The following is a 13,160-nucleotide window of genomic DNA, read 5'->3' as shown; positions in this document are numbered from 1 at the left end:
GCCACCAGACCAGAAGTGGCTGCCTAACAAGCACCTTCTTCCTCCCTCCTCAGGCACACGCCCTTAGATTTCCTTGTGGTCCTTTCAGGACCCCTTAGCCTTTCAGAGCTGCTGCTGCCACTCACTCCAGCCACTGCGCATCACACTCTGCAGCCCACCCAACCTTTCTACAGGGGTGGCTTGCCTGGGCCCTGCACCCAGGTACTGAGAGCAAGGCACCCAACCTTGTGCAATGTTTCTCAGGAAGTGGTAGGTCTGGTGGGGTCATTTGCCTTCCAGGGGACAAAGGCAAGCGTAACAAAAGCAATCAGCACAGTGAGAGTCATCATTTCCTTCCTGAGAAGTCTGGGGAGGAGTAACAGCCTTCTCTGGGGAATCGGTAACTTCACAGAACCCTAACCTCACTCAGCCCACGGTCTATCAGGACGTTCTTCACACGGCAGCCCTCTTCATGCCCGACTCTTCACCTCACCAGCTCAGTCTAATATGAACAGACAGCACTTAGGCTGCAAGCTCGCTGCACCCATCTCACCTCGCAGCACCTAAAACTCCCTTACTGCAATCATCCAGGAGATTCTCCTTCCTTCTTGCCCCAACGCCATGGCCCCTGGCCTGCTCCTTTTCCAGCCCTACTGCCCAAAGGCCCCTTGTTCCCTCCCTGCACTAAAACTCCTCCTGCAAGTCCACAGCACCACCTTCCTTAACTTCTCACTCCTCGGGCTTAGGGTATTGGCAGTTGCTCACCACAACCCACGAGAAGCAGGAAGGAAGGCAGAATCTGCTTAGACCTCTATGCACACTGGTTGACAGGGGCGTCTGTTGGAGGTGGGGGTGGGAGACTAGATTAAGCTAAAAAGGTAGACTCCAGAGGGACATCAGGGCCATTCAAAGGTCCAGTGTCCCAGCCACCAACACAGTCTCAGCTACAACTTCAGCAAGAGTTAGCTCTGAGACAGTGTGTAAAAATTACCAATAGTAACAATCATGAGAGAGGCAGAGCATAATAAAGTGAACAATCCAAGTGTTTCTTAATTCTTGCCAGGTGAGGCACACAGAGCTACCCACAGAAGGGACAGCACAGCCAGCAAGCTGGACACTGAGGCGAGGCTTGTCACCTCAAAAGAGCCAAGAGCAAACAGGGCAGCAGGGCCTACCCAACTCGGGGAGCCCCAGCAGCAGGCCTGGCTGACCACAGTGCAGTGGACGGAAAGGGCACTGATACCCAGCACTCCTGTGCATGCAGCCAAATCCTTCCAACACCTTCTCCTTGCTTTTCATTTGGTGGGGACTGGGGACTGCTCTGTGACCCCACAGATAGGTGGGAGAGGAGAGTTTGCTCTTAACTGAAGCTCCGCTTAGAGATCATTAGGCAGGGTTGATATCTAACAGGTATACACCAGTAGTGACTATTCTAATTGTTTAAAAAAAAAAAAAAACTTCTGTACTAGTTGGTAAATTAGCCACTGGCCTGAAAACCATGTGCGCCCCCCCCCCTACAGCCCCAATGGCCTGCACCCTTCCCCAGGTCCTCCCCACAACCCAGCAACTAAAAGGTTAATGCCTGGCCCAGCATGGAGGGGGAGCCTCCAGGGCCCAGCTCCCTTCTGGACAGGGTCTGCTCTGATTGGCCAGTGCCCAGGACATTTCGCTCAGGAAATATTCTGAATACAGCCCCTGCAACAGACCAGAGGCAACCTGAGAAGCCAGTACTGCGGCCACCAAAAGGACTGAGCAGAGCTTGCTCTCTTATTCCTTCTGGAGGCACAGGGAGCAGCAGCTACCATGGAGTTTCTCAGCATCCTTAGAAGTCATCCGACTCTGGAAATGAGCTAGGCAGCACATGAGCAGGAAAGAAAGCCAGCAAATAACTATCAAAGAGCGATCTAAATGGCAAGAAAGCTTTGTAGGGTCTTATTCCTGCCCCTCCCCCCTCCAGCTCCCTGCAGCCAGCGGAGGGCAATCTCATCAATACTTCCTCCAAATCAAGACTGCCAGCTTCTACTGCAGAAACAAAGCCCCCCCAAGGCCAGCCAGCTGGAAAAACAAATGAAAAGCACAGCAATTACTGTTGCTTTGGTTTTCTTTCCTACACGAGTACAGGTTCAGAGACACGGGAAAGAAGAGTGCGTAAACGTATAAGCACACCCTCACACACACACAAACACACTCACATACATACACACACGTACACACACACACATACCTACACATATACAAACACACACACTCAAATACACACATACATACACAAACACGCACACACAAACCTACACATACACAAACACACACACTCATGTACACACACACACACACACAAAGGAGATGCTAGTGAAACCAAGAGGTAAGCAGCTGCTCTGGAGGACCTGTACTAGAGGAGGTAACTTTTCCCACCTGTCCTCAGGCTGGTTGCCTGGGGTTGAACCTCCCACTGTGTGTGCTAGAAATCCCACCTGGCCATTACCTGGCCTGCCTGCTTCTGCATAGTCCCACCCTGAGAACTGTATCCTGTCACAAACCCCCAGGTTAGCTACTAGTCCTCCAAAGGGCATAAACAGATCTTCAGTGCAGGCAACGTCCCAAAATCCAGCCCCACAAAGTCACGGAGCTGCTTCCTTACGCGCTTGTTGTCCGCAGGACTGTGGTAGAACTGGGCGATCACAGACTCGCTGCTATTTCCCAGGCCAAAGTTTAACTTCTCTGAAATTTTCTTGAATGATTTTCCATAGTCATAAGACACATACACCTGGGATATAGAGGGGAGGAAAAAGAAAAGAGTTTGTCAGAAAACAGAAAGCTCTCTTTCTGCCTCCACTTTCAAGTGCCCCACCCTGGACCCTGAACATGGTTCCTCTTAAAAAAAAAAGTTGCCATCAAGTTGACTCCAACTCTGGCAACCCCATGTGTGTCAGGGTAGACCTGCTCCATCGGGTTTTCTTAGCTGTAATCTTTGTGGAAGAAGATTGCCAGGGCTTTCTTCTGTGGTGCTACTGGGTGAGTTTGAACCGCCAAACTTTAGCTCAGCAGTTGGGCGCAAACCATCTGTATCAAATGTTACCAGGTAACCCACCAAGGGTGAAACAGGACACCTCTATGCCTGTCCTCAGGGAACAGAAGGCAGGACAGTACTGCAACCACAGCTGCCTGGAACCCAGTGGCCTCTTTTCTGAGGCCCAGGCGAGTCCCTGGAGCAGGAGACAAGTGGACAGAAACAGTGATAACCTCCTCTCCAGGGGCGGGTTAAGCGTTTAACAAATCACACCCAGGGGCAGAGAGACTGTGGTTGTCTGCAAGGAAAGGGATGGAGAATATGTTTTGCCATCTGTTGAAATGTCCCCAAAAAGTAAGCTAATCCTTCATCCCTCTGCTAGGGACATCTGTTCTTAAAACATTCTATAAGATGGGGGAAAAAAAACCTTCATAGGCCACTACCAAGTGCAAAAGAAAGAGTGATAAATGATTAAATGTACACAAAGGTTAAGTATACCCGGATTCAAATCCCTTCTCTGGCGCTACATTTTATGAGGCTTAGTGGGGGAGAAACAGCAGTAGGCTCCACACACAGGCCAGCAGGATCTACTTTACTTCTCTACTGCATCCTATCCGGCTATTGTTCCTGGCTATCCAGCACCCACAGTAATAAAACAAAAGAATAACTGCCATTCACCAAGTGCTGTCTATGTGCCAAACACTGGACCAACCTCTTCAAAAGAAGACACTCAGGTAACTCCATGCAATTCTTAAAATCGACCCAAATGCAATTGTTAAATCAACCCAAATGTAATTATGACAGTTATTGAAATTATTTTACAAATAAGACAGAGGCTTATGAGATTAGTTACTTACCCAAAGTAACACAGAAAGAAAGTAGCTGCATGAGTTTCTGACCCAGGCTGCCTGCCACCAAAGCCAACAATCTCAAAAGCTATTCTATCCCCAGTAATGGGTGGTAGAATGGAAGCTGTCAGATATTTTGTACCTAGACTTTATTACCTGTGAGATGTGAAATATAATTAATATACTCAGTGGGTTAAAAAAAAAAAAAAAGCCTGATGGATAAATCTAATAATAACTTATTACTTATTTTTCAAATGATTTATGGGAGAGAAAATTGGGGTAAGCATTAAAGAAAAATGACAGGTGAATGCCAAAAAGAATGGAAACTATTAGACTAATTCCAAAAAGTTTATTACTATTCTTCCCATTGATTCAACAACATGTTTTCAGAGTTTCAGATGAGGTAGGTACTAGGCTAAACCCACTGCCGTGGAGTCAATTCCAACTCATAGCGGCCCTACGGGACACAGCAGAACTGCCCCCACAGGGTTTCCAAGGTTGTAAGTCTTTATGGAAGCAAACTGCCGCATCTTTCTCCAGCAGAGCAGCTGGTGGGTTTGAACCACCGACCTTTTGGTTAGCAGCTTTCTCCACTGCACCATCAGGGCTCCTTAGGTACTATGCTAGGCACCAGACATACAAAGACTAACAAATGATGTGGTCTTTAGCCACAATGGGCAGGAAACACTCCCACGTAACAACAAACCGCACAACATATATACAACAGAAACTGGGAGCCCTCTGCCTTCATCTGGGTCACAGTTGAAGAACCACTGTTATAAACACACATGCTGAAACACGGTGTGCGCTCCTGTTATGCACTGAATTGTGTCCCCCAAAAATGTGTGACAACTCGGCTAGGCCATGATTCCCAGTATTGTGTGACTGTCCATCATTTTGTCATCTGATGGGATTGTCCAAAGTGTTGTAAATCCTACCCCTATGATGTTAATGAGGCAGGATTAGAGGCAGTTATGTTAATGAGGCAGGACTCAATCTACAAGTTTAGGTTGTATCTTGAGTCAATCTCTGTTGAGATATAAAAGACATAAGCAAGTAGCAGAAAGACAGGGGACATCCTATCACCAAGAAACAAGAGCCAGGAGAACAGCATGTCCTTTGGACCTGGGGTCCCTGTGCTTAGAAGCTCCTAGGTTGGGGAAGACTGATGACAAGGACCTTCCCCCAGAGCTGACAGAGAGAGAAGGCCTTCCTCTGGAGGTGGTGCCCTAAATTTGGACTTGTTGCCTCCTCGACTGTGAGAGAATAAATTTCTGTTTGTTAAAGCCATCCACTTGTGATATTTCTGTTACGCAGCACTAGATGACTAAGACAGTTCCCAACCACCAAACAAGCAGTAAGGGTCTGCCACAAAAGCAACTTCAGAACTTAGGTCGGTTGCAAGTTCACAGACTAACCCAAGTGGGTAAAAAACGGAAGGAGAGCTTTTTTACCTTCCCTCCTCTGGCGAAGAGTGGACATTGAGAGTCCCTGTTAGATTTAGAAGTCACATGGCTTCTCAAAAAGGGAACTCAGGCCTCTTCCAGAGCCAACATCCTATCAACTGATAATCCACCATGATTAACCCCCTCGGAGGCACAAATAGGATATTAAGTTTACCTTAAGGTAGCATTTTTCAGTATACAATACTCTTGTGTACATTATCTCCATGAACTTTAAAAACCCTGCGAGTTAGTCTCACCTTTGTCTCCTTTGGTGTACCTGGAACAGAGGAGGTACTCAAAAAAAGATTTCTGGAATGACTAAATGTCATGATAAACCATCGAGAGACTAAATGAATGTGCTAAATAAGTGAACAAATGACAGTGATCTGAATGAGTGTGTGAGTGAGTAAGTGACTGAGTACTTAATTATTTCCATTTAAGAGACAAAAAACTGACTCAGGGAAGTTAATGACTAGCCCATTTTCACAGTGCCATTAAGTAACAAAACTAGGGTGGGTTCTTCTATGTCCAGTTATCTTCCCACCCTTACAAGTTACCTGCTAGGAAAACGTTCTCCTCTACGTACTCAGGTCTCTCTGTTAATGAAGAGACTCATACCCCAAAAGTACAGGCCAGGCACTGGAAGGAGCACTGGACAGTAGGGAGAAATGGCCTGCTTAACAAAGGACAGAGGCTTTCAGAGATTCTCAACCATACTTCTGCCACCCGGCACTCAGAGGAAAAACCCTTCCTAACAAAAAGCTCTTCCTTAATTCTAACCTGTATATAAAACCTATCTCTTTGTATCTTATATACAATGGAAATTAAGAGGAAGTTTTTTATGTAAGGTTTCTGAGGTTTGAGTCCCAGCCAGTGCACCTTACGCACAGCTACCATCTGTCTGTCGGTGGAGGCTGGTCTGTCCGTGGAGGCTGGTCTGTCCGTAGAGGCTAGAGTTGCTACGATGCTGAATACGTTTCAGCAGAGCTTCTAGACTGAGACGGACTAGGACAAAAGCCCTGGTGATCTGGCCATTGAAAACCCTAGGGATCACAACAGTCCATTCCACAGGATTACGGTGATGTCTCAGGACCAGGCAGCATTTCATCCTTTTGCCCACGGGGCCACCATGAGTCAGGGCCGACTTGATGAAAGCTGACAACAACATATAAAGGTTCACTCTGCCTGAAGGCTATTAAACCTTGATGATTGACTTTCCTTCCCTTCTCCAAGGTGAACAACACAGTAGTTTTATCCTCTCCTTCTAATTGTGATTTCCATGGGATCGGAACATCAGCTCCATAGGGCAAAGACCATGCGCAGGCCTGGCACACGGTTACCCACTTTCCTTTATATTAAACAGGCCAGGGAAGGCCTCTGCCAGCGTTCAAACCTGCCAAGCAGGTTGATGATCTCATGCTTTTCGTACTGCACCCCACTTGCACATGTCCTTTTTCATGGTAGTACTTTGCTGCTGACTCGCTGTCCCCCAGAACTTCCAGTTAAATTGGGGTAAACACTCTGTGCTCACTTCTCATGTACTTCTACCATTTGCCCGCCATTTCCAGACACAAGACCTCAAAATAACACTACTACCTGAAGAACAAAAAAGCAAGGAGAGGGGCTACTAAACCACCAAACGTTGTTAACTAGATCCTTTTCTCACCGATAAAGATGGCTCTTCAAAGTGGATGGTCTTAAATTTTCTCCACTGTAACTTCAAAAAAAAATAAAATAAAATGCCACAGAGCCGACTTCCAACTCATGGCGACCCTGAGTCTGAGTAGAACGGTAATCCACTGGGTTTTCGATGGCTGACTTTTCACAAGTAGATTGTCAGGCCTTTCTTCCAGTGTGCCTCCGGAGGGATTCACACCATCAACCTCTTGTTTAGCAGCCGAGCACATTAACCATTTGCCATGTAATAAGAGTTAAAGAGGAGGAGGAGGTGAATAAGACCTAAAATGTTCAGATAGTATCTCTGTGTCTGGCACTGTTCTAAGTACTTTACACCAGTGCCCAACATGCTTTAATATGCATACAAACTCCATACAAACTTTACCAGGCGTACAAGAGAAAGAACATCTACCACCTTCTCCTCAACTATTGACACGGTTAGGTTCCAAAGACCAGGTCGTTCTTCGAAATCAGCATTATCACAAAATGGAGGATGACTATATCAAAACACTGACTACTGCCAAACCACTGAGAGTCACGGCCCAGGCAAGGTGACACATAATTTTAAACCATCACAGCCAATGTTACTCTCGCCTCACACGATGGCAATTGTTACTGCCAGACCTATGCTGTTATTGTACAAAATAGTCAGATAGTAGATTTTTGACGACTGTCGTAAATGCAAAATGTTGGATAACAAGATAGCCCGTAAGTGAGGAGAAGGCATATTGTTTTCTTACTTCTACCAGACTTATCACAGAAAACGAACAGTCCTGCAGGAGCTGTTCTTCATGGAATCACACCACACCAGTTGCCATTGAGTTGACGCTGACTCATGAGGACCCCATATGTGTCAGAGAAGAACTGTGTTCCACAGGGTTTTCCAGGGCTGATTTTTTTAGCATTAGATTGCCAGGCCTTTCTTCCAAGGCACCTCTGGGTAGACCTGAACTTCCGACCTTTCGGCTGGCAGCTGAGTGCATTAGCCATTTACACCACCTAGAAACTCACCTGGCTATAAGTTCATCAGTTGGTGATGAGCTTTTTTTTCTGTTTAAGAACGAACCTTCCTGGATTTCAGCTTCCAGATCCATTCCTTTTTATACACTGAATATGTATGGCCTTGGCCATCCTCCAACACTCACACATTTCATTATTTGTATAGGTCCTTTTCCCTTGGACTGCTGAAGGGGACTTATAAGCTATGCTTCCAGGCTTCTTTCAAGAAAACTTGCTTTGTTACTACTTCAGCACCACCAACTCCTGCCTGTGGGTCATAATTTAATTTGCATTAATTTTTCACATCAGAACACCTCATTTTCATCTGCCAATTCTTTAATGTAGCTTGTGTACAGATGGAGGAAATTTCTGCTATCCTGATTTACTACATCTGGGCATTAAGTTACTTTACAATATAATCTTAACACATATTTCACTCCGGAAAAGCTTTCCACTTCAAATGTTCAATGGACTCCTGGTAAGACACACCCAAATATTCAGACACTGAGTACAGGATAGGGTCTTAAATCTCATTAGCACCAAGTCTTCCACAGACAGGCAGAGTGGAATCTCATGGAAAGTCACTTAACGTCTCTAAGCTCGTTTTTCCAGCAAAACTGTAAAACAGTGGTTAAGGTCTTTTACCAATCTCAGAAAAAATACTATCTGGGCAAAGAATTTTTAAAATGTATTTAAGTCCCAAGGAGGATTTCTCAACACAGTATAGCACACCTCCTCCTCACTTACACTATCTCATTATCTGACATTTTGCGTTTATGTAATGATGTAGTCATCCTCCATTTTGTGATCTGATGTGGTTGTCTTCCATTTTTGCATAACAATGATACTGCATAACAACCTAGTCTTTGGAACCTAACCATGTCTATAAGTGACAAAAGGGTGTATAAAGCTATCTCCTGTCTACTGATAAGTAACTCTTCTGAAAGTGCTATTATAGATTATGTGTCTCCCCCAAAATATGTGTTGGAGTCCTAACCCCTACACCTGAGGATATAATTCTGTCTGGAATAGGCTTTTCTTTGTTGTATTAAACAGATCATGCTCAACTAGGGTGGGTTCTAAACCCAATCACTTTGAGTTATAATAAGAGCAAGAGACACACAAACACGGGGGCAGACAGACGCATGTGAGGAATGTCTACAAACCACAGAACCAACGGACACTCAGGACCACCTACAAGGAAGACCTTGATTTGAACTTTTAGCCTCCAGAGCTGTGAGAAAATAAATTTCTGTTTTTTTAAGCCACCCACTTGTAGTATATGTGTTATAGAACCACTAGGTAACTGAGACAGGCAGTACCTACAGAGACCCTCATAGGGCAAACAGGCACTCATAGGCTGCGGTCTGTGGCCACAGCCGTTTGCGAACCTTGAGGACATTTATAAAGGGGCCCAAGTCTTTGCCCAAAACAAGTCTACCCCACTCCGAAGCACTATGCCTAGACTGTCTGTTGGCTGTGGTGGTTTCCTACATGCCATGCATGGCACCCACCATGGGCAAAGCTATGCATCTTTCTAGCTAGCCCTTTCTCTGCCCTCCCTGTTCGTGGCTACCATAGTTCGACTCACCAGAAAACAGCCCTGGGGCTTCCTCCTGTCACCTACCTCTGAATGCATCCAAACCAGACAGGGAATACACACAGAGGGACCTCACAGAAAGCCAACCTATATTCAAGAGTTACAAATTTATCCCTAAGGCTGGTGTGCAAACGTGCTAGCAAGTTCATCAGTTTCCTCTGGCCAGACTACAGAGGGACAGAAGCTCCACAGTGTGTCTTCCTACCCACAGCCTCACCCTCTCACCACGTCAGACCCCTGATCCAAGGCAGGGACTGATTCTCTTCCCCCCACAAAGAAAGTCAGGAGCAAGGTCACAGACTTGGGACCCAAGGGCCAGCTCTGGCCCTCGCATATGTTATACTTGGCCCACACGGTATTTATAAAAACTATACCTTGGCTGTCAACTTTTAAGACACAGCAGTGTTCACTAAAAACTCAGACTTCTGGGATTCTCTGAAAACATCAGCAGACCTGGCAACACTGGGCCCTCATTCCTGCAGGCCAACAAGAGTCTAGAATATTCAGCAAGTATTCTCCGGTTTGCCAAAGTCACTTCTACTTCCTGCGTCTCCCTGACACTGAGATCAAGTATCAATCACCACATTCAAATTAAGATAATGGTGAAATATTTCTTGAACTTCTGTCACTATCCAAAGTGGGAAAATGATATATTGCCCAACAGAGCCACATGCTTTAAGAAAACTGGGAAGGACCATTTTTCTTCGTTGAAGTAAAGGGCGTTATTAACTTGGAGGTTGCTTCAATCCTTTCTGTTACCTGCCTGGCCTCCGGCAGACCTCTGAGTTTGTAACCCTTGGTCTAACAAGGGAGCCCTGATGGTGCAGTGGTTAAGACCTTGGCTGCTAACCAAAAGGTCAGCAGTTCGAATTCACCAGCTGCTCCATGGAAACCCTATGGGGCACTTCTATTCTGTCCTATAGGGTGGCTATAAGTTGGAATTGACTTGACGGCAACAGGTTTGGTTTCTTTTTTTGGGGGGGCGGGGGGCCAGTTTGGTCTAACAAAGAATCTAACTATTAAACATTGTAAAAAAAATAATAATAATAACTCTGAAAATTAGGACTATGAGAAAATCAGATCCCACAACTCACCCAACTGGAACAGTTTAGGAGAAATCAGCACGTGGGAAAGACCAATTAGATTCCACCCAGCACTGCTAGTGGCTGGCAGCTCTGCCCAGAAATGCATTATGGCATTTTGTTGAGCAGGTACAATGATCCAGATCCTACCCTATCACTTCACAAAAGTAATCACACATCACCCGGATCTATTTGCAACACTGACGGCACCACCCTGTGCTCAGCAAACAAAAGGTATATTATTTTCTAGATTCTCTTCCCTATCATATAACTCATCCAGGCCATTCTCCGTTTACCCACTATTTTTTCTGGCGCGGTCATCCCAGAGGATCAGAAAAGGGCATGTTAACGGCACAGAGGAGTGGCCAGAGCCACACAAATACTTACATCACTGCTCTTGGGCCTCGCCAATGACAGGCTGTCTCGGGCTAAGGCCACGATGACATTGCTTTTCTCCCCGGCCCAGTGCACCACCATCTGATTGTGGGAATCATTCAGACGAACCTGTAAGAGACCAAACCAACACAGGAATTAGGAATTCCGTGGAGGGAAGCAGTGTGCTGTCTCATTAGAGGGAGAGCAATTAGGAGTATATAGCAAGGTGTATATAAATTTTTGTTTGAGAGACTGACTCAATTTGTAAACTTTCACTTAAAGCACAATAAAAACTAAAAAAAAAAAAAAAAAGACGCTCTCTCCTTTGTCACTCAGAAATGGCCCAGATTCTAGACCAGACTTGCTGGCCTGACAGAGACTGGAGAAACCCTGAGAGTATGGCTGCCAGACACCATTTCAGCTCAGTAATGAGGTCACTCCTGAGCTTCACCTTTCACCCAAAGATTAAACAGGCCCATGGAACAAAACAAGACTAATGGGGTGCACCAGCCCTGGGACAGGGACTGGAAGGCAGGAAGGAACAGGAAAGCTGGTAATAGGGAACCCAGGGTTGAGAAGGGAGTGTTGACATACGGTGGGGTTGTTAACCAGTGTCATAGAACAAAGTGTGTACTAACTGATGAGAAACTAGTTCATTCTGTAAACCTTCATTTAAAGTACAATAAAAAATAAATAAAAGAAAGAAATGGCCCAGATTCTTACATCTGCAGGGCTGGGCAGAGATGGCCTATTTCTCCCTGCTGAGCACAGCCCACCAGCCTCAACTTCCCCAAGAAGGGACACTAGTTCCCCGCTATTCCAGATATAACTGAGTTGCAGAAAATCCTCTTTCCAGGCTCTCATTAGTTTGCTTATTTTTGACCATTGGGACATTGCAATCTCTAGTTACCTTCATCCTTATTCAATATGTGTAACACACACTTAAGGTTTTAAACCAAAATACTGAAATGTCTCCCTCATTCAAAAAACAACAACAAAAAAATGCACAGACCAGAAAGACCACACACTTCTGAAACCTCTGTTCAGATGGGTGCTTTCTCCGGCCTAAAGGCAACGCTGCTGACCCTTAGCTCACAACGAGGAACAAGAGGAAAACATCACTGGGCAGTTTTTATTTATTTCTGAAGTGTCTCAAGTAAGGAAATCTTTTCCAGGGTTGAAGAGAAATTTCCTTTGGATTACTGCTAACTACTATTGTAATTCCCAGACTTTGGTATTTTTTAGATCAGTGAAATATTAAAATAAATGAGAAGGCCAACAGAGGATTTGTTGACAATTTCTATCTCGCCACATAAGGACATTAAGGAGAACCACTGTGTTGGAACTTGACCAGCTCTTCTCCAGCTCTGCTTCCTCTTCTTCCCGGTGTCTTCCTAATGACAGCCAGACTCATCGCCCAGGCTGCACTGCAGTGAGGGGTGGCCCTGAGGCTGAGCTCCAGCTAATGACCAGGGAAGGAAAGGTATCAGTGCCACTACCAGTCCTGGCCCCACATAGACCCAGCCCACCAGCTGTTTTCTTTCCCTATCTACAAGCCCAGAGGACAGCAAAGCCTCGAGGCAGAAGGAGCCTGGCTCCCTGAAAAGGTCCTCCACTAATCAGTAACACTCATTTTGAACTTCCCGTGGTTGCAAGATGCATTTCTGTTGGGTTACATGGCAGAGCTTCTGGGATTCATCTATTACACAGCTAATCCCAAATCCATTGCCATCGAGTCAATTCTGACTCATAGCAACCCCACAGGACAGAGTAAAACTGCCCCATAGGGTTTCCAAAGCTATAATCTTTACGTCTTTACAGAAGCAGGCTGCCGGAGCAGCTGGTGGTTTCAAACCACTGACCTTTCAATTAGAGCCGAGCACTTAACCACTGCGTCACCAGGGCTCCTTCATGACATAGCTAGGTAATGCAAATGGTTAGTGTGCTCAGGTGCTAACCAAAAGGTTGGGGGCTCCAGTCTAACCAGAGATGCCTTGGGAGAAAGCCCTGGTGATCTGCTTCTGAAATTTCGGCCACTGAAAGCCCTATGGAGCACAGTTCTACTCTGACACACGCGGGGTTGCCACGAGTGGGGCCAACTCAGTGGCGACTGGCGGTGGTGGTTGCCCTGCTAACTGATACAGCCAT

General features: G+C 45.9%; 1 protein-coding gene across 4 annotated transcripts in view; it reads right to left on the bottom strand.

The window, feature by feature from the left end:
* SORL1 (sortilin related receptor 1) overlaps positions 1 to 13,160 on the bottom strand; it is a 199,675-nt gene that overhangs the window by 166,483 nt on the left and 20,032 nt on the right. For all 4 annotated transcript variants that reach the window (XM_049856795.1, XM_049856797.1, XM_049856796.1 and 1 more), the window contains exons 2-3: positions 11,025 to 11,141; positions 2,618 to 2,743 (exon numbers count right to left, since the gene is read on the bottom strand). In XM_049856795.1, the coding sequence (XP_049712752.1) occupies positions 2,618 to 2,743; positions 11,025 to 11,141 (243 nt within the window). The remainder of the gene's footprint in view (positions 1 to 2,617; positions 2,744 to 11,024; positions 11,142 to 13,160) is intronic.

Source organism: Elephas maximus, chromosome 17 (genome assembly GCF_024166365.1).
Source record: "Elephas maximus indicus isolate mEleMax1 chromosome 17, mEleMax1 primary haplotype, whole genome shotgun sequence".
Taxonomy (NCBI): domain Eukaryota; kingdom Metazoa; phylum Chordata; class Mammalia; order Proboscidea; family Elephantidae; genus Elephas; species Elephas maximus.
The sequence above is the reverse complement of the archived record's forward strand: the minus strand, read 5'-3'. Positions and strand labels throughout refer to the sequence as shown.